The sequence below is a fragment of the Tachysurus fulvidraco genome, chromosome 10, assembly GCF_022655615.1.
Source record: "Tachysurus fulvidraco isolate hzauxx_2018 chromosome 10, HZAU_PFXX_2.0, whole genome shotgun sequence".
Lineage (NCBI taxonomy): Eukaryota > Metazoa > Chordata > Actinopteri > Siluriformes > Bagridae > Tachysurus > Tachysurus fulvidraco.
The window spans coordinates 3,762,845-3,785,406 of record NC_062527.1 but is presented as its reverse complement, the minus strand read 5'-3'; the positions used below and the strand labels follow the sequence as shown (position 1 = coordinate 3,785,406).

Sequence of the window (22,562 nt, the reverse complement as noted above, 5' to 3'; positions counted from 1 at the left end):
CTCTGTGTATGGATTATTTGGCAGCAGACTTAAAAAGGGACCCAGGCACACAAGGCATGTTCTGCAGGGATAATTAGTACGTACACCTTTGGCAGACAAGATTGGGTCATTCATATCCGGAGCCCAGATGCCCCACAATGAGTAGTGAGGTACTAACTAGCACTTATGACTAGCTAAATTACTGTATATACTGCATCTGATGATTTGAGCAACTGCTGTTGTGTTAGCAGAAAAGTAGCCAACTCATAATGCTATATCATAAATCAGAATCAGAATACTTTATTAATCCTCATGGGTAAATTGGGTTTGTTACCACAGCTCCAAGTCACCAAAAATAAGAATACAAAAATAAAGACATATATACACAAGAAATATATACTGTACAAAAAATGATAAATAAAGCTATGATATAAATAGCTATACCAATAATGGTGTATTGTTGCACAGTGAGATATGTTGTTGCACAGAGGAATTATAAAGTCTGATGGACACAGGTACAGTAGGAATTATTTCCTGTGTCGCTCTGTGTCGCACATTGTTTGGGTAAGTCTGCGACTGAATGTACTCCTGGATCCATCCAGGACATCATGGAGCAGGTGGAAGATGTTGTCTGAGATGACCAATAGCATCAGCTACCTTCAGTCTGCCGCCCCAGCATGCACCAGCAAAAAAGGTACCTGTACCACTGGCTACCACAGACTCTTCAGCATTGTCCGGCAAATGTTGAAGGACTTCAGCCCTGGCTCTGGCATTGCTTGTAGATGGCTTCAGAGTTCTTAGTCCAGTCCAGTTTATTATTAATTTGAACTCCTTGTAATCCTTGACCATGTCCACAGAGACCCCATGGAGAGAAACATAGGTGCCTTAGTCCTCCTCAGGTCGGGCACTAGCTCCTTTGTTTTTGTCACATTGAGCTGTAGATGCTTCCACTCACACCATATGCCAAAATGATTCACTATAGACCGGTACTCAGTCTCCTCAGGGTCATACTAGAACATTTCTGAAGAGGGAAGGACTCAGTACAGTAGTGTAGTCGGCAGTGTACAGTAAAGACCCATTCACACCAGACGTGTGGTGTTAACTGTCCCATGTAACCTGTTATAATGCTCTTTATAGTTGTTTGGTGTGCTGTCTCAATTTCTCTCTGATGCAACACATAAAGCACCATCATTGTTCACACTGGGGAACTCAAACAAAGCATTGAAAGAGGTCTTCTCGGGTCTAAAAAAATGTACCCAACCCGAAGTGACCCGAAGCACTTTTTACCCGAACCCGACGAGTCCGACCCGTTGGCATTTTTTTTTACCCGACTGGACCCGAACGTTGCATAACTCTACACTAAAGTAACCGCTACAGCGTGGATTTAAAATTGATTGACAGGTCTGTTTCAACGAAAATTCGCTTATTGCCAGCCACACGTCACCAGCCACATGTCGCAAGCGGTCTTGGCAAACAGAGGAGAGGTTGGAAAAGGACTCGAGTCGATGCACACACACGAGATACAGTAGTTCGGGTCTTCTCGGGTCCGTTCGGTAAAAACGCATTCATTTTAAATTACCCGAGGCCCGATGCCTCTATTATTATACCCGACCCGTGTCCGAGGTACACGTGAAACTTTTAGATCCGAACCCGCTCAGGTCTCGGGTCGGACCTCGGGTTTTCGGATCTAAGTGGACCCGTGAAGACCTCTAATTCAAAGCTTTAAAGCATTCAAATGATCTGACTTATTTAAAAGTGAAGACAATGTACAAAGTTGAATTCTATTTCCCAGAAAAAGAGATGTGGGCCAGTACAGCGTCCAGACCCCGCTCCATGGTAACCGCTAGAGTAAGCTGCAGTATTCTGGCCTCTCTTAAAGAGCAGTAATTATTTCCTTATGTGTTGATGTGCGTAGTGAGCGTAGTGATACAGGTCTTATAAGCGGAAGTGTTGCTGAGATTGATAATCTAATGAAGTGGGATGGTATTGACATGCTGTATTTTAAGTAAGGCTTGTAATAAACAGACGGCGGCTGATCAGCGTTCTGTGATGTTAAATTAGCATGCAGCTTTTTCAGACGCTGTGCTGGTTTATACACACTGATCCATAATTCAAGAGCTGAGAGGCCTTGAAGTGGAAATGAATGGTATTGTGTTGTGTTATATTGGCTTAGCTGTGTCTTTTTATCTGGTAAAGAGTTGATACAATGGCAAGATGTTAGCTGAACACTAGACTGACTTAGGTAAAGCTGCATCGCGTCAGCTACGTGATAACCGTAGTACAGCAGGACCCTAAATGTTGAGAACTTACTCAGGTCTGATCGTCAGGTAAACAGGTAATTGTTATTCAGGGTCAGTTTATTTTGTTATTTAACAGTATGTTATTGTTTCGTATCAGTCTAACGGTTTTATTTTATTGATGGTACGGGTATTGGTTTATGCAGGTGTTTTATCGTTTTTTTGCTTTATTATTGTTTACTTATGTGTTATGTAATGATAATTAAGGGAACATTTAACCTATTTTTTTTAAGGAAAACCATTATGTATTTTATTCCTGAAAAAGGATAAAATCAGTAGAGAGAGGATCTTCTGGTCAAGGCTTGTGATTCATCCTCTGTAGTTTAGTTGTCCTAAGGATGAATAAATACAGGTTTCCTACTGAAAAGGGTAGTGGACTGGGGGGTTGTCACTGGAAGCTGTTACTATGGTGTGTGTGTGTGTGTGTGTGTGTGTGTGTGTGTGTGTGTGTGTGTGTGTGTGTGTGTGTGTGTGTGTGGAGTGGGTGATGCACACAAGCACAGTGTGTGTCTGAATCTGGTAATCAGTGATTATTTTAAACCACAGGCTTAGACTCTGATGCACTCCTGCTGGCTCCTTCGTAGCCTATCGATGAGCTCTGTTCGTGTCTGGGTTCTTTAGCACCTCCTCTTCTCGTTCACCTGATCATTCGTTTTTTGTTCTCTGTTACTTTCTCCCTTTCTCTCAGTCCATTGTGTTTCAGAATTACCAGAGGAGAGCCACATAATCAGTGTCAGGTTGTATGCTACTACTTTCCTCTTCACATTTGACAGTAGTATTATTCTAGTAAACATTCTGAAGTTAAGTATTTGTGGTGAACTTCCATAAGTGGGTTCGGTGCTTGGTTGAAATTTGCTTATATATTTGAGTACAGTAAGTAGACTGACTGTTGCTTTGATGCTTGATTGAATTACATTTATTGTTTTATTGAACCCCCTTTTAATTCAATGTCAAAAATTGCATGTAGTTTGTATATAAAATATTTTGTAAAATATATATTTAATCATAATAATTTTGATCTGACAGGAGATTTATTTACACAATGAATCTGAACTTGATTTAATTGAGTCTGGTGGAAATGAAAGTGATCGTAGGCAGTAATCAGGAACCATATGCAGTTTATTAGGTTAAAACAAAAGAAAATATAAAGTCAAAGAAAATGATTGCTTTGTACAATTTTTAACAGATTTCTTTTCTAGAATTTACTGCATAGAAGGAAGTTAGCTGGATTCTTTGGTCAGTGATTACTTTCTGAACTTCCTGATCAAATCCTGTTCAGTCTCCTGGCATGAACTTCATTGACATTATCTGAATTCTGACCTAACACAGGGATAGAACAAAAATATGGACTTTCTGGACTATATGGACTACACTAAGGGCTGTTTATAGAACCACTAACATATAACACTATACAGGACATGTTTTTCACATGTACCTCAATCCTGGGAGCTTCTATACTATCTTCTGTTTAAAAAAAAAAGTGGAAGATGCAATTTATAGAAGGTAAAGTTAATGTTCTGATTCAATAACCAATCTTACAGTTTGCATTGCACATAGAGACCAGTGTTTGGACTAAGTGTAATGTCCACAAACTTTAATAACTTTAAATGAAACAGCTGCTCACCTCTATATGAGATAGAGATTGGCTTTAATTAGCACAGCCTTTAGTGAAGGGTTAGAAAGCATTCCTAATCTGCTCTGTACATCTACAAGTCAAAGGTTCATTATCAAAAGGTGGCACTGAGTGATGATGTATGTCATCAGGGATGTAGCACAGGTGGCTACTCTATCCTCTGAGCAGAATTTATTAGATTATGAGCAGTGCACTCATTCTGTAGAGATCTGGTGAGGATATGTAGCAATATATGTGAATGCCAGGTTTATAATATTGCATTAAGGACTGGAATTAATTTAGGATTAAATTAGATCTGCATCACATCAGGGTTTTTGCTCAAAGCAGACTTCTCAAAGGCTTAGGGTTTTCGTACAATCAGTAATTGACAATTTTGCACCAACAGCCTCAAAGAAGCTTTAGAAAGCCTCCATGGACGTGTTCTTTCGACGTCACTTTAAGAGGAAGGAGGCTGTTTTTGCTAGGCCAGGTGGTGAAGGGTCTGAGGCATGTCGATCCAGGAGACCCAGTATTGCCGTACCAGCGAGCCGCGCACGCAGACGTTCCAGTGCAGGTTTTGCCTCAGCTACACTCGTGCAGCGCAGGAGATCCAGCGTTCATCTACAGTCACTGCAGTCACTACAGTCACTGCCTCATGCTGCTAGCAGCCGAACAACTAGAACTTGTAATGCCAGGCGCCGCTCAAGCACCACCACACCGGGTGCAAATCCACGTTTTGCTGTACGCCGTAAGAAGGCAAGCAATTTGCGCAACATTGACACACACCTTCTTGGCCCTTCCATGCTGCTTGCCAGCCTTATACAGATGACAGAAGAGGAAGGGGATGTTCGGGATCAAGCTGTTGGACAGGTGGAAATTAAAGAGAGCATGTCCTACGTCTGCTCAGACCCTCTGCTTTTAGAAGGAGACCACGAAAGTGACAGTCCCACCTCCACCACTGACTCTGACAATGACCAGTACACAGAGCCATGTGATGAGCATCTCATGGAGGAAGCTTTGTCAGACCAGGAGTTTAGAAATTCCTCTATTTTGTGCCAACAAAACTGCCTGCCTTTAAGTGTGGTTGTTGGTCGGGTCCAGGCTCATACGCTAATCCGTGTTCCACGATGTCTCAGGAGAAATTCTTCATACCTAGGCCATGCCGAAGGTGGCCCACAAGGACGTTATCCCCAGAGAAGACGCCGCAGACGGGTCTCCACCATCTCTAAAGCAGGCAGCCCTTGGCCAGGAAGAGGTCAACCACTGCCTAGTCGCAGGAACTCCACCTGTTGGAAGACACACACTGCCTTTAGCTCGCTACTGGGAGCCCATTATGACCCTACAATGGAGTCATGGAGTGGCTTCATCTCGTATGTAAAGCTTTGTCTTTCCTTCAGTCCAAATGATTTTCCCTGTAAATTCTGGCACTGTTACATATGAAGTGTTCCACTAAATCCAAAAGATATACATTACACTGTGGAACACAAACACAAAATTTGAGTTCTCCAAAACATTAATGAACCACTTTAAATCATAGAAACATGGTAAGATTTTGCCATTTGACACTTGCCCATTTCTTCCTGTTAGAAACAAATGCTGTAGTCATTAGCCAGACATAATAACATTTAAATGGGAAATCTGTGCCAATTGATGGTCGCTCTGTGTGTGTGTGTGTGTGTGTGTGTGTGTGTGTGTGTGTGTGTGTGTGTGATTTTTTTCTGAGTGACCTTTTAATTCTCTGTCCTGTGGATCTGAGCTCCATGGCGCTAGCTCATTAGCAGCACTGGTACTACAGCGTAGCATCGTTACTTATCAGTCCCACTGATCAGCCAGTAGGTTAACCACCCTCGGGTTGCTAAGCGTCACTGATTCTCACAGTGGGGATTGCACACAAAGGTTATAGCATGCAAGGTCTCACAAAAACAGGAAGCAAAAAATGGACTTTTATTCTTATCTCCGCTAAACCATCATGGATGGGAAGTCATGATAACATAAATATGACTTCAGTACAGAACAAATAGAATCACACATTGTACAAGAACAGCATTAAAAAAAATCAAACACTAATAACATTCACTGTAAGGCCATTAGACCATTTTGTATTTTTTTTTATTTGCGTTCTATTACTCTATACTGATATATTAATTCTAGACATATACTGAATAATATTGATCCATATTTTTTTAGATAAGATTTTGGTCCTAATAACAGAACATAAAAATCCCTTCCCAAACACTCTACTTGCTATAAACACCATCAATGCATTTTTTTTTGTCTCAATTCACTTTTTAATACCAAATTCTAATAATCTGTTACCATATTAGTTTTCCTACAGACCATCCACATCCGTCTCCGTGTAACGTCAAGTCCTCAGTTTTTAACCCTTATATTGACTGTGACATGTGAATTTCTACACAAATCTAAACAGCAAATTTGTGAAACTGAATTTATCTAGACACGTCATACAGTCATTTCTGTGTGATCTTGACCTAAGTAAAGTTTTAAAAGTATGAATAAGTATATCAATAAGTACTGTTTATTTCCCACTGCTGTCAAAATCAGCTCTGCTTATTGCTGTGGCTGTGCAAAAGCTATGCACGAGTGATGACTTTGTCATTTTGAGGTGTAGATGAAACTAAACAAACCTTTCTTCTCTGTTGTGTATTATATAAGGAATGATGTGTATACAGTAGGTCTGATAAATGATGGCTAGTATAAATTTCTTGGCATGTAAAAACAAAGGCAAGCAAAGATCTGTAGAACATTCAAACTAGTGATTGATGTGGGAGTAAAAAAAGGAAGCAGTTTAAACATGTCCCTGAGGTGCTTCAGGAAATGAACTGAGAAAGCTCTTCCTGAAGAACCTAACTTTCTAATGTCAGGAATATTTATAACTAGATGCCTGGATGTCTCAGTCATGTTACATGCGTGCTGAAGCTCTAGATATATTTGTTCCTATATTTGGAGGTATATTTAAGCCTGCAAACAGGAATTTATTGTCTGTAGTTCCTTTATTGGTGGACCATCTAAATGTAAATCTAGTGGAAAAACTTCACATAAGATTGGAGCTTAAAAAAATGAAGACAAATCCAGAATCTGATGTTTAATGGGGTTTTATGGATGTTATAATCAGGTGTGCACAAACGTTTGACATGGAGGTGCATTTAATTTTATGTGTACTGTTGAGTATACAAAAAGTTGTATTTTTATACTTAAATTCACAATTTTATGGGTTTCATTTGTTTTATTACAACATTGTTTAAAGGTGTTAAAAAGCACTTAAAAAGCACTGGTGTGATGCAAGCTATGCTAAACAAAGACATTTCTGATGTTGATTATAACAGAAACAATATCAGGACCATTTTCCGAGTCATTATCCATAGACAAAAGTCTTGTAAATCCCACAATAAGTGTTGTTGCTACCTTCAGACATCAGCACCCACGCTGGCCCATAACAATAACTCATATTATACCACAGCACAAGTCTATGAAGAAATACCAGCTTACGTTGATTAAATTTGTCTGTAACTTGCTTTGTGTTCAACTGATTTTTTATCCACATTTGCCTTCATACATTTCTGCATGCTGCAGTTGATGCAAATGTAATTATCAAGTACGTGTGTTGACCTGAAATCAGTGTGGTGTAGACGGATGTAAATATCCATCGTTACATCCGTGTAACAGCAATAAGAGATAACAAGATTACATTAAATCATTGGAGTTTGAAGTGTGGGCATGCTTTTCATAAAAAAAAATCTCTCTCTCTCTCTCTCTCTCTCTCTCTCTCTCTCTCTCTCTCTCTCTCTCTCTCTCTCCATCCTTCTATATGTCTGTCTAATTGGTATCTGTCGAAAGCATGGAAAGTAAGTAAAAAGGATGGAAGTGTATGGGGATGTTTTGAGGATGTAAAACTGGGTCGCTGTCGATAGAAGACACTAATTATTATTATTATTATTATTATTATTATTATTATTATTATTATTATTATTATTATTATTATTATTATTATTATCTTCCTGTCCATCTCTGATTATCAACGCAAAGTATTTTGATATGCAACGTTTTTCTTCATCCCTTCCAAAAGCAGCAATCAAGCTTTGTTTGGAGAAAGTTGGACGATACCAACTTGTGCAAAGGAGGGGCAGATTTTAGTATTTTTATTGAATTTATTGTGACAATCTCACACTTGATTCGAAACAAAATTATATATACATGTTTCAATAGATCATGGTATAAATATTTGGGTAGTTTAATTGCTATTGCTGATTATTTCTGAGGTAATTTCTTTAGTTAATAAACTACTGTACAACCCAAACTACATCTCTGCATGAAATCCCAAAGTAGACTACAACATATTCATTTTAAATTGATTGAATAATATAAATCCTGCCTCGTGAACTAAATCAGCAGTTTCTAAACTATGGATCCATTTACACGATTAATCTTAGTGAACTTAAATAAGCTAAAAAAAAAAAAGAAAGAAGATACGGTGAGTTTATCGTATTCTCTATAGTTTCACGTGATTCTCTTGAACTTGAAGTGTCACTGAGTCTTAAATCCAGATGCTGCACAGTTTTCATCCATTTTGCAAAATACTTTCATGTATCTATGGTCATTGACATGGAAATTAGTAGCAAGTAGCAAAAATCTTAGCAGGTGGAAATTTAGCAGGTATTTTCTGCTAAGATTACAACAAAGCAAATATAAGATAAATAATACTATTTCCAGACATTTGTACTCATAAAATAGTCTTGTTCTTTTGGCAGATCTTATTTTTTTCTTATGTCCGATTTATTTCAAGAAAGAAGGTACATTTTTTCCAATAGAAAAAGAAAATCTGAAAGGAAAGGAAATTAAGTTTGATATGAATAAAATCATAGGAAAATAGGTTTGATCATTTTATATTTTATACTAGCTTAATTTGACTACATTCAAGATATTTTCACATCTAAGACGACATATTTGTATTGTGATGCTAATGTATTACTGTATTACTCATATGTAATGTCACAGTAAATGATATAAAAACATACAGACAACAAGAGAGAGAGAGATAAATATGCACATCTGATTAGTCCAGCTTTTTTTTTATTAGCTTTTCAAAGAATAGCTTCAATTTAAAATGCTAATCATATTTCCTATGTGTCCTTTTCCTTTTTTTAATGCTTTTGTGATAAATGTGAATAATTCAATCCAAGTGATGTTGAATATAATGTGTATATTAGTCCATAAGCAGTGTGCATTTGTGTTGTTTTAGGAAAGCCATTGCCAAGTCTGGTGTTCAGAATCAGGCCACACAGTCCAGTGCCTTGGCAGCGACTAAGTGTGAAACTAACCAAGAGATTTCCCAGACAGTCGACTGGACCGTGAGTTTCATTATTCTATGAGTATGATATGACACCTCTACCTTCTACCACAGATAATAAGGTCATGTATTCACATTCTGCTAATTAGCATCAGTCTGATGGGTCGCTGCTCGCGGTTTTCATTAAAGCGATATTTCCTTCTTGCAGTGTATGTACTGTATCACCCCATATAAATGGATACAAACAAACATTGCTTTTTCTATACAGCACAGGATAAATTAATAAATAAATCCTGGAGATTCACCTTAATCTATGGTGATAAAAATTTTAAAAAGGTTTATAGATGTGAAAAGGTTTTCTGTGTCAGGTAAAAGCTTGTGGTAATGCTGTGTACACATATAGTGCTAATTATATACAGTAACGGTATGATTGTTCTTAATAAGCACAAGTACAGTAAGCTCTGGTTATTGGATGTTCTCTACAGGAGAATGCTCAGTACGGGCAGCACGTCTGGTTTGAGACTGGTCTTTCTGGAGATTTCTGTTATGTCGGAGAGCTTTACTGCTTTGCCAAATCACTGGTGAGCTTTCTGCAGAGCACATATGCTGCTTCCCCCCCCTTTTACACTTCTTTTTTTTATACTGTTCTGTTTGTTTTGTCGAACTGAAAAATTGTTATCATTTTATCAAGGAACATAATGCTGAAGGAATATAAATAAATTTATTTAAAAGGCTTTCTAAGTTGTTGATGAGGTTAAAATATATTCATTAAATACTGTCTTGCTGATCTCTGTAGAAAACCTTGGGCAAGAGCACCCACCAATGTTAACAACGTGTAAGCACAGGCATTGTGGCAGACCAGGAGCCACAACTAATAGTATATCACTGCTCTATCTAACCATAACCATATGTTTTTTGACCAACAGCAAAAATCGCTGCCTCGCTATAAATGTGCCGCTTGCAAAATAGCAGTCCATACGATATGCATGGAACAGCTAGAGAAGGTAAAAGTTTTAAATGACACGAACAACACATTGGATTTTGCGATTATATTTATTGAAGCGTGTTCACTGTGCTATTTGTTGCTTTTGTGTGCAGATTAATTTCAGGTGTAAACCATCATTTCGGGATCCAGGCACGAGAAATGTGCGAGAGGTATGAAAAGTCTGATTAAACTGAATTTCGCTGTATGTCCCTGATGTGCTGTGTTTCTCAGACATCTGAACGTTTGCTTGTTTTAAGCCATGTACTGTACGGCATCACTGGGTCCACAGGAGGAGGCAGGATGGGAAGTGCAGACAATGTGGAAAGGTCTGTTACAGTTTAGTGCAAATTTCATTTTTATATTTAAAGTCTGATTGTATTCTATTGTACTGAAAATACTATGACCGTGGCTTCGTCTTTCCTCAGGGTTTCCAGCAGAAGTTCTTTCACAATAAAGACATTGTGGCCATCAGTTGCTCTTGGTGTAAACAAGCGGTAAATGGATCTGCTGATCTGAAAGTGTTTATGTAACAAAATGTACACAGGAAGCGCAATAAAGCTAATGGGGTCTGTGTATACTTTTGCAGTACCACAATAAAGTGACCTGCTTCATGCTACAGCACATAGAAGAGACCTGCACTCTCGGTGCACATGCTGCTGTTATAGTTCCTCCTACCTGGATCATCCGAGTACGCAGACAGCAGGTGCACACTCAGTCCTCTCCTGAACACATTATTGTTCTACCTGTTACAGTTATAACATGGGGCTTCTGGTTTAGTGTGTTTTTGTCTTGTTGTTGTTTTTTCTCTTTAAATTAACATTGTATTTTTAAACGTGTCTCCTCACAACATTCAGCATAAACCACAATAAGACCTGAGCACATTATTCAAATAGAGCTGAGTAGCACTCACTGCACTTTTTATGCACTTATCCAACCGGCCAATCATGTGGCAGCAATGCAATGCAATGGAAAAACTCATGCAGATACAGGTTAAGAGCTTCAGCTATGTTCACATCAAACATCAGACATCGGTTAACTTAAAACTAATCCGCAGCAAATCCTGAATAGTTCAACAATATGATTAATTAATGAGCAGAATGCAACTCTCATGCAGTTAAATGTCTACAGACAAATGTTAAGTGACACTTTTTTTGTAAATCCCATGTGCACCTATGATGAGAATCAGACACATTTTATTCTTCACAATTTACTCTTAGATTTTTTGCCTATAACCTCGTTTTGCTTCCTTCAGGCTTCCCTAAAGTCTAGTAAAAGGAGGAAAAAGACATCTGTGAAAAGCAAGGCCAGCAAGAAAGGAACAGAGGTAATCCATTGAGTTTCATTATTCACATTTTGGATGAAGTATAATGCAGCTACTATGTGCTGGAATAGCAGCTACAGTATGTGCTTGTAATCCCTGTGCTAGGATGGCAAATGGAAACACTTTATAGTCAAACCGATTCCCTCTCAGCTCATGAAGCCAATGCTTGTGTTTGTGAATCCAAAGAGTGGTGGAAATCAGGTGTGTATGATCAAGCTTTATTTTCTATTACATGGAATTCTCAAGAAATAAAATGCAAACAAGCATTTTAACAAATTTGTTTGATTTTTTTTAGGGAGCGAAAATTATTCGCTCTTTCCTGTGGTACCTCAACCCACGACAGGTGTTTGATCTCACACAAGGAGGGCCAAAAGAGGGGTATGTACTGAAACGTTGGTTGTTCCATTACATTCAGTTTGATGTATTTCTTACTTTGGTTGTAGAAGAAGTTTACAGTTTTAATTTCCCCGCTCCACTGTGCTAATTTTTAAGGTTAGAAATGTATCGCAAAGTGCCCAACCTGCGCATCCTGGTATGTGGAGGAGACGGAACGGTCAGTACAATTTCTCAGTTATGTTCATACTTTAATGCAGTAGGGGAGACCAGGGACAGTTGTAACACTTTTTGCAATTTTTAGCAACACATCAAAACCATTTTTACTGGAATAACCAATTTTGTTATATTATAAACTTCAATCTGTCAAATGCTGAAGCAATGTATTTAAGTGGTTTTATGAAATATGTACAGATTGCAAAATTAATTTTAATACAGTCTCTCCACTGTTACAACCATCCCAGTGTACAGGGGCGGTTGTAACACGTCATCTCATGTGAGCTAGCTTAACTGCTAGTTTGACACTTGTTAGCCATTTATATTTGTAGCTTACAAAATAGTGATTCTAATACTTATAATACTTATTATTCTAATACAATGTTTGAATTCATTGACATTTGATCCTATAACATCATCCAAAAAAGTACTTTCTTTTACCTCAAAAACAATCTTTTGTAGATAACTCTGACAGGAAGATTCAAATGTGGCTCTCTTTATGGCAAAAATGGAGGGAAACTAACTGAGCATGTGTGCAGTGAGTGTCATCACTCTAGGTTCTTTCTGATTGGAGGAATTCAAGGTGTTACAACTGTCCCTGGTCTCCCCTACCTCCTGAGCTGCTTTCATGTTTAGACTAAGAAATAGTGGTAATGTTAGATAAATCATTCGGTTTAATCTAAATAATCTGTTTATTTTGTCAGAGCTGACTTTCTGTTAAATGTCAAGTCAGACGTACAGAGGCTGATGAGATGAACTGAACCCTTTTTGAATATGCAGGTTGGCTGGATCCTGTCAGTGTTGGACGAGCTGCAATTAAATCCTCAGCCTGCTGTTGCTGTACTTCCACTTGGCACAGGAAACGACCTCGCCAGAACTCTCAACTGGGGAGGAGTGAGGAAAACATAACGATCTAAAATATTCTTGAAATCATTTAGCTTGTGGTTTGTGTAGGTTATAGTATGTGAGTGATTTGCTTATAAATCACTTGTTCCTGCTGTCACAGTGGGTATTATTAAGTCTCAACCACCTGGTGGTTGAGGCATTGTTTTTCCAGATTGTCCATCTATCTATCCGTCCATCCAACATTCTTATTCACATGATATTTCAGGAATAAATAGTTGAATGTTTTTGGATTGATATAGAATTACTATTTTAACCCTCAGATTTTGGATCCATTGAGCCAAACAGGTCAAGATCACAGCAATGGCTTAAATATCTTAGATGTTTTTTATTCAATAGCTTTTCCTATTTGAAGAATATTTTATGGGTATTTCTAGAATACAATTTAATAAAAAGAAGGAGAAGGCTTGTTGGTGGAGAAGACTTCCCCATGGTTAATTCATTGCAATTATCAGTCAGTCAAACTAGATTATGTTTATACTTCATGTAAGATAATTCTTAGTGGGTTTGTCTTGTCGTCTTCTTCTTCTTCTTCTTCTTCTTCTTCTTCTTCTTCTTCTTCTTCTTCTTCTTCTTCTTCTTCTTCTAAAAGTGTTAACTACAAGATAATACTCTACACTTATTGATTTATCTGTGTGATACGTTTAGGGCTACACAGATGAGCCAGTGTCTAAAATTCTGTCTCATGTGGAGGATGGGAACATTGTACAGCTGGACCGCTGGAACCTCAGTGTGGAGCCCAATCCGGAGGCCAGTGAAGAAGATAAAGACGAACATCAGACAGACAAGGTCAACTCATGCTGCCAGCACAGAAACAGCAACTGAATAAGAAAAACAAGGCAGAATATACAGGCTATGACACTATCACAATATAACACCACCACAACTAGCTACAACAACAGCAACAAATATACACTGAAGCACAAGAACTTATATACTGGTGCTAATCGGGATGTAAATGAGGCACAGATGCAAGTGATTAGGACACATATTTGCTAATATTAAGCTTTAAGCTACTTTTCCTATTGGCAGATAGAAGAAAAGAACTTAGTATCTATCTAGAATTAAAGTTTATCATGAGCAAAATGATCTGTCAGACGAAGATACCAAAATTAGTTTCAAAAAATTAAATACTAGAATATCTTAAATTTAATCAAAATGTTTCTAGTATTTATTAATAAAAGAAATTAAATACTAGAAAGATTTTGATTATATTTAAGATATTCTCACTCGATAAGGTGACATTTGTAAGGACGAAATTGCTGTTAGATAATCAACGTAATAATAAATGATTGAATCACTTCTGAAATCTGTGTTTTCTGCTTATAAATTTAGCTTCCCATCGATGTCTTTAACAACTACTTCAGCTTGGGTTTTGATGCACATGTAACCTTAGAGTTCCACGAATCCCGAGGTGCACCTTCTATACCTTTTTTTGATCATTATTATACTGACATATCACAATAAAATTAAACTCACTGTTTTCCTTTTTTTTTTTCAGAAGCCAAACCTGAAAAATTTAACAGCCGTCTTCGGAATAAGATGTTCTACGCAGGGGTGAGTGTGTCATGGTTTAAACGTATAAGGTGAATGTTTTCACATGTGCTGATTTTCCTGCTTTCTTCCAGACGGCATTCTCTGACTTCCTGATGGGCAGCGCTAAAGACTTGGCTAAGCACATCAGAGTGGTGGTGAGAAGAAAAATGGTTTCTCCGAATGATTTTTTTCTCAAGTTCTTACAGTCGGAATAAAAGGCGAAAGAATATGCCTCGATATGATTGATTTTTAGAGTGAAACAACAATTCCTGAAAGTATAAAAAGCATTCATAAATATTTGTACTTGTCTCCAGTGTGATGGCACAGACCTCACGGGTAAAGTTCAGGAGATGAAGCTACAGTGTTTGCTCTTTCTCAACATTCCTAGGTAACGTCTCTATATCAAACCTTTGGATTATTTCATAGCTTTTAATGCCAAGCCTGATGGAGTGAAATGCTATGTGATTTTTTTCTTTCTTTTTTTTATAAGATATTGTGCCGGTACAATGCCATGGGGAAACCCTAGTGACCACCATGACTTTGAACCTCAGAGACACGATGATGGCTACATAGAAGTTATTGGATTCACCATGACTTCGCTGGTACATTAATCACTGTTTCAGTGTTCAGTACGCTTCTGGTCAGTTCATTGGTTCGAACACTATTTTCATGGTCAGTGGTTGGATATTGTCGTATGACTAATTCTAAAATACGGTTACAGTGTAAAATACAGCAAACCATTGATGGTGCCAGACTCCCATAAATGGAGAATACACGGTTAGACAGATTTAAGAAAAAATATGTATTTATTAGAAATATTTTTCAGCAACAACTTAATATAAGAGGGGGAGCACGGTGGCTTGGTGGTTAGCACGTTCGCCTCACACCTCCAGGGTTGGGGGTTCGATTCCCGTCTCCACGTTATGTGTGTGGAGTTTGCATGTTCTCCCCATGCCTCGGGGGTTTCCTCCCGGTACTCCATTTCCTCCGCCGGTCCTCTCATTGCTGCGGTCCGGATTCGGATCCCTGGCAGGGCGCTAACCCAGCCACTGACGTTAACTCTCAGTGCCGTCCAGGTGTAATGTCTAAGTCTACCTGTGCCAAGTCTAATATGTGGCCCATGTGATCAGCTGTGGTGACCCCTGATTTTGATCACTAGATTGAATATTGTACAGTGAGCATGATTAACTCATGTAGTATTAACGTAAAAAACTTACAGTTTGAAATCTCACGAGGATGTTGGCGCTGATAGGAACTACAGCATAACTATAACAGTAGATTTAGCCACATGACATATTTATGGTAGAATACCACAGTTGTAATGTGTCAGTTACAAAACACTAGTGTTGTGGGTTTGAATCTCAGCTCAGATGTGACCTCAGTGTTTTATACAGAGTTTTGATGACATCTGATCGCATCATATTGGATGTGTTAATGTTACTCAGTTCAATCACATAAGGCCCATTAAGTCAGTTAAGTCAATACAACATGCCTTTTTAAAAGTATGGATTAAAATACATTAGATTACACTCTCTTTTCTTTCAGTGCATGAATGTGTTTGGTTTGATGATTAAGACAGTGTGATTTTGATGGTCTTGTAGGCCACACTGCAGGTAGGAGGCCACGGCGAGCGGCTCCACCAGTGTCAGGAGGTGATTCTCACCACCTTTAAGCCCATTCCTGTGCAGGTGGATGGCGAGCCGTGCAGACTGGCTCCATCCGTTATCCACATCACGCTCAGGAACCAGGCCAACATGCTGCAAAAGACCAAGAGGAGAATCTCCCTTCCACAGCTCAATGAGTGAGTCACACTGAGACACCAGCCTGCTCCTTCATGCTTTCAATTAAGGGGGAAAAATTAGACATAGACATTTTTATTTTTTAAATATTTTTGTGTTTTGAAGTATTTTTTTATAATGTGCATAATTAATATTGTGTGTGTGTGTGTGTGTGTGTATATATATGTGTGTGTGTGTATGTGTTTGTGTGTTTGTGTGTGTGTGTGTGTGTGTGTGTGTGTGTGTGTGTGTGTGTGTGTGTGTGTGTGTGTGTGTGTTTTTAGTCAGCAGCCCATCTATGAGCAGCTGCATATCCAAGTGAGCCGAATCAGCATGCGGGACTATGAGGCTTTACATTATGACAAAGATCAGCTCAAAAAAGCCTGTAAGTGAATCATTTGTTTTTCCAAGTGCTCAATGTTTATTAAGTGAAATTTACATGCGTGATGTAGCACTTGATTGCTTAATCTTACTGACAGATTAACCTCGATTATTGCTTTGACAAGGCATGCATATCAGACTTTCTTGTTTTCTTAGCAATTCCTCTGGGAATCATCACGATCCGGGCAGACAGTGATCTGGAGACGTGTCGTCTGCACATTGAGAGGCTTCATGAGGTACATTTGTACTCTGAAATGCACATTTGAGAGTAGCTCTGACTTCATAAAACTTACACCAGCTTCTTTAAAGAACGGCTGTTGATTTATCAGAATTAAAATTAGCCAGAATATAATTATAATCTTCTTCAAAATTAAGTGAATTAATAAACCTTATAAATAATAAATCTTTAGATATAATTACATTTTTATTCATCACAGATTGATTATATGAAATATGTTGTGGTTGAGAGTCAAAGAATTCAATTCAATTACAACATTTGTATAGTGCTTTTAAAAATGGACATTGTCCCAAAGCAGCTTTAAATAAATATTAAACAAATATAAAAATGTATTAATTTTTGATAAATGTATCACTAATATCCAAGTCAGATGTGACAATGGCAAGGAAAAACTCCCTGAGAGGACATTAACAAGAAACCTTTTGAGGAACCAGGATAGATAAGATCAGATAAGATCAGATAAGATCAGATAAGATCAGATAAGATCAGAGTACACAAGAGAAACATATCAGGAAACAAATGAAAAATACCACATATACAAAATTTACAAAAAAAATCTGCTTGATATGAAGAATGGAAGTACATTCTTCTTCATCTAAGTCATTTAACAAGTGAAAATGTGATTAAAGTGTCCTGATTCGTATCTGATTCCTTATTTCTAAAGGGATTTTAAGGTAAAATCAGACAAACACACTGAGTAACAATGAGCAATCATATTCAATTAGAGAGTTGCTCTAGGAGTGCTGTTTTTTATTTTCAGGAAGGGGTTGGTGTGGATTCAGACACAGCACCCATACCAAAGCTCTCACCAAAATGGTGCTTCCTAGACTGTAAGTGAAATTTATAGTAATATCAGATGTTGCCTTCAATGTAATATATATATATATATTTATTTTATCAGCATCTGTTTTTTTACTTTTTACAGCCACAACTGCAGATCGTTTCTACAGAATAGATCGTGCTCAGGTACATATGTTGAGGGTTTAGTCAATACTTATAGTATTGTAGGTATACTTGAATTCTGACCTTTTCACTTGACATATATCTATCTTTTATATCGTTTGTTCCAGGAGCATCTGAACTATGTGACTGAGATCTCTCAGAATGAGCTTTTTATCCTGGACCCCGAACTGATCACTAAGGAAACAGTGGGCACATCTACTGGAATGCCAGAAATGGTAGACACACTGGGAGAGAACTTTAATAGCTCTGACCAGATTGTCTTCCCAGCATGCCCTGCAGGGTCTCCACCACTCTTTAGGTAACATTCTGTCTATTCTGCTTGCATGTGTACCTCCATTGCTTTATTAAAAGTAAAAATCTGTGTGCTGATTTCACTCTAGAGCTTGATGACTATTCTGCAAAATGAAAAGCTAAAGCTACAGTTAATGATCCGTTACAGTGGGTTGTCTGTTACTTCACATGAGTAACAATTATATTTGTGGTGTATATTTCTAATCTCTTGAACAGTATAACACCATCATGATACGAAGCAAAACTACTATTAGTTTCAGCAGTGAAAGAAGCAGTGGTGGCTCAAGTGGGACCTGGGCTGTTGATTGTACGATTGGGGTTCAATCCCAAGCACTGTTGAGCTGCCACTGGTGGGCCCTTGGTCAAGGCCTCTATCCCGCACTGCTTCAGGGTTGCTGTATTATTGCTGACCCTGTGCTCAGACCCCAAAGTTGGGATATGTTACAAAAGAATTTCACTGTGCTGTAATGTATATGTGACAAATAAAGGCTTTTTCTAGCTGGTGATTTCATTCCTATTACATTCACCCCGAACTAAAACAGAGTTAATTTACTGTTGTTATCACCACCAACTCTAAATGTGTTTTAATATTAAGTAAGCATCATAATGTAAGCACTATATACGTAGTAAATAATCTTGGAAAATCCTTTAAATTAAAAGTAGATTTTGGAAAAAAATGGGATTTATTTTCATACCTATTGCTATTGTTTTATTAATGTTCACTGTATGCAGTCCTTCATATCAGCACTGGCTGGACTAAAGACTTTTTATTTTCTGTTTTCTTGCAGGATAAATGAAGATCAAACTGCATCCTGTGATGTCATTAATGCAGAGGGACAGGCTGATTCACTGGCATCCTCAAACACAGACATTCGCAAGTGAGGGTTTGAATTAAAATGTATAAATGGCTGAGTGACAATCAGGATATTTCACGTGCCAGTTTTATTTGAAATATTACCTGTTTTTGTTCAGGTTTGCTCTTTAAAGAGTAACTTAATCCAGTAAGACAACACTGCGGCTTGAGCTGCTTACTGAAATGAAATTGGAACATTTAATTCTCTCATTCGGAAAAAATAGAATTGTGTTCCAACATAAATGTTTTGCAACGAAGGTTGTAAATTCCGCTCTGTTTTGCTCCATTTTATTGCAAAAGACAGGAGACAGAATTGTGATTTAGCACAACTGCTTTCACATATCACTGATTCTCTCTCTCTTACTCTCTTGTACTCACAGATCACGTGACCTGGTCCAGAATGAGATTGATAAAGGTAAACTCTCGCCGTTTTGAAGATCATATTAGGGTTTAAAAAATCTGGTAGAAGAATGTTTTAGTTTTATCAGTGAAAACATTGTTGTTGCTTAGTAGTCTACAGGCTGGTGGAACACTAAATGTACAAACAATTTTTTTAATACAGAGACCATGAAGATGCTAATCACAAGTGTGAAGTCAGATAATTTTAAAAAGGTGAGGAAATGATTCATATGCATATATTTCATTCCTGATTCCTATCTGCTAGTGTTTCAAATCCAATTCCAATCTATCTGTGACATCTCCTAATTCAGTTCCAATCTCTTACAGTTTTAAATACATTTCCAATCTTTCACAGCTCTGAAAACAATTCTAAAATTTCGAAGTTCAAAATTCAATGAATCCATTTGTTACAGAATCTCATATCTGATCCATCTTTTTTTTTGGCTGGTATTTGCCAAATACCTACAATAGGTATTGGATCAGTGACACCTACATTTTGCTCAAGTTTCATAAAAATCATCTCTGATGTCTTTTGCAGCTTGTAGAGCTACACAAAGAAGGAGCCAGTCTTGCAGTATATGATGCAATGGGCTGTACACTGCTCCACTATGCTGTTGATACTGGCAACAGGGAAATGGTCAGATACATCATAGATAATGGTAAAGTGACAAACCATTTTTTTTTCTTTTTTTAGCACTGACTTAACACTCAACACAGCTGACTCGCATTTCTTTCTTTCTTTCCTCAGCACCACTGAGTATCTTGGATGTTGCAGAAAAAGAGACGTAAGTAGCAGTTATATTTTATATAATACTTTACAGTATAGCAGCTATAAAATAGTCTTGGATTTGTGTGTGTGTGTGTGTGTGTGTGTGTGTGTGTGTGTGTGTGTGTGTGTGTGTGTGTGTGTGTGTGTGTGTGTGTGTGTGTGTGTGTGTGTGTGTGTGTGTGTGTGTGTGTGTGTGTGTGTGTGTGTGTGTGTGTGTGTGTGTGTGTGCGCGCAATCTAGAGGTGAGACAGCCCTGCACAAAGCTGCAGCATCATGCCAGAGGACGATCTGTAGCTACTTGGTGGATGCAGGAGCTTCCCTCACAAAGATTGACCTACAGGTAAGCGGGCGGCTCAGCACCTTCCAAATCCAATTTAAATCTGTTACAGTTTCAAATCCAATCCAAATCTACTACAGTCCCAAATTGGATTTTTCTTTACCTCCTCTAGCAGAGTTGACTAACTTTGTGCTCTCTTCAGGGTGACACTGCAAAGGCACATGCTGAGAGAGCTCAGGACTTGCAGCTGGCCGAGTATCTGGAGAACCAGCAGCACCACCAGACCATTCAGAGGGACAACCATGAGACAGCAGTATAAACAACAGCCTGAACTGTCCTGGTCATCCACTGACAAATGCTTTTCTTGGCATGGCCTAATGACGGCAGCATGTCAGTGTCAACAGAGAATGTTCAATTCTTTCTTGACTGCAATGAGAATCCGGGACAAAATGTGATGTCCTCTCCTAGCTGCATCAATATGCTTCTCTTGTACTGAGGGTCATTTTGTGCCAAAAGCTAAATTTCCTAGATAATAAACGCAAAATATATTTGGATATCAGTGTTAGAAGAACAGAAATATATCTGTTAATATATCTTTTATTAAGCAAACAGCTTAAACCTCAAAACAGATCAGTGTGGACAAAAGGGTTTCTCTTTTCTCTTTTTGTTGTTGAATTTAAGGAATCTATCTTACTTTTAACTCTATATATGCTTGACAGAAATTTAGATACTTATGCTAGTCCATTTTAGCTTGTTTTTTATTAATAATATAGAAAACTTTAATATTTTAATATTAAAAATGTTAATATTAGACTTCTGCTTTTGTCATTTTGACTGAATTGGACTTTATGACAGCCATCTGCCTCTTTATTAAAAACCTCTTTATTGTTTGCGGCTTTATGAGGCATTTCTGTCTTTTTTGGTTAATACTTGTATTTTGTTATGAGAACGTAGTGATTGGCATGATTCTACAAATCGTTTTTAAATAACAGTGTTAGTGGCTGCCTTTTTTGTGATATTCTGTTAATCTTATTCTGAATTAGCTTCTTTCAGCAGATTTCCTCTGTATGGATCATTTAAAGATCTCTAATAGTAATACGATGTTCTTGAAAGGAATAATATTAGCTCAGTAGGTCACAATGTCTTTAGGAATAAGTTACTATTTATCATGTTTTAATTATATCAGAAGGTCTTTGATTAAATCATTACGTTTCATTTCACAGCCCAGTGTAATTTCACCAGGAATGTTTCAGATGCGTGTCGTTAGTTAATTACTTTTTAGGCACCAGTGGAAAGAAGGAAAGATTAATTTTACCATTAAAAGATGGTGTTGGGATTTCTACTAAACCATCTGCGAGTGGATAACCTCATGTTTACACCCAAGGCATTACATTATCTTTTGGTTAGTGTATTTCGTGCTTACACAATTGTTAGTGGTATTTGCTCAGGTACTGAATATGTTTTATGTTTTTATATTTTTAATGCAGTCTGCCATCATTGCCTTAGCATTATTATTATTTTATTTGTTTTTAAGTACTGTCATGAGTTATGAGTTAAAATGCATTGTCAATGCTCTGTTTCGAGTTGCTGTGCAATTCACTAGACTTATTGTGTACATATCTATCAAACATTTTAAAAATGTGTGAGTAAAAATACCATTCCAAACTCCTGTTGAAGAATTTGTATAATTTATGAAATTAACTGAAATTATAGGCACTTCTTTAATCCTACTACAAAATATACTTAGTTAGATAATAGATTGTATTATTTCCTGTATATTTGCTGGTTTGTTATTGTCTATCCTGTATAGAAGAAATAAAGTTTTAAATTTCCCCTTCTTTGCATTTTTCTAAGTAATGACAATATAGTACATGGAGCTATAACAGAATCACCCCATAGAAAAGCATTCGCATCCACGAAGAGCAGGTCCTGTGTGTCACTAACTGAGTATGTAATAAGTGCTGCTAGATGAACTGACACCATAGATAGATTCATCCTTCAGCAGTGTGCTACTTATACTGTTAAGACTTGTTAAGATCTTTGACTTGTAGGTGTAATGGACTGATGGATGGATGAATGAATGTGGAGACGGACAGATACTTTTCTCTCTGCAATTCATCCTTCGG

At 37.7% G+C, this 22,562-nt stretch overlaps 1 protein-coding gene across 1 annotated transcript; it reads left to right on the top strand.

Annotated features, from left to right (window-relative positions):
- The first annotated feature begins 2,769 nt into the window (after positions 1 to 2,769).
- Positions 2,770 to 22,268, top strand: dgkzb (diacylglycerol kinase, zeta b). Its single transcript, XM_027164024.2, has 33 exons — positions 2,770 to 3,013; positions 4,295 to 5,258; positions 9,146 to 9,254; positions 9,679 to 9,774; positions 10,120 to 10,197; positions 10,292 to 10,348; positions 10,436 to 10,504; positions 10,604 to 10,672; positions 10,765 to 10,881; positions 11,431 to 11,502; positions 11,605 to 11,700; positions 11,795 to 11,877; positions 11,992 to 12,052; positions 12,829 to 12,942; positions 13,600 to 13,740; positions 14,287 to 14,365; positions 14,453 to 14,508; positions 14,580 to 14,642; positions 14,802 to 14,875; positions 14,978 to 15,089; positions 16,089 to 16,288; positions 16,550 to 16,650; positions 16,803 to 16,882; positions 17,645 to 17,714; positions 17,810 to 17,850; positions 17,955 to 18,145; positions 18,927 to 19,016; positions 19,372 to 19,406; positions 19,554 to 19,603; positions 19,929 to 20,049; positions 20,139 to 20,175; positions 20,400 to 20,499; positions 20,639 to 22,268. The coding sequence occupies exons 2-33, from the start codon at positions 4,321 to 4,323 to the stop codon at positions 20,753 to 20,755; spliced, it is 3,717 nt and encodes a 1,238-aa protein (XP_027019825.2). The 5' UTR covers positions 2,770 to 3,013; positions 4,295 to 4,320; the 3' UTR covers positions 20,756 to 22,268.
- Positions 22,269 to 22,562: the final 294 nt, after the last annotated feature.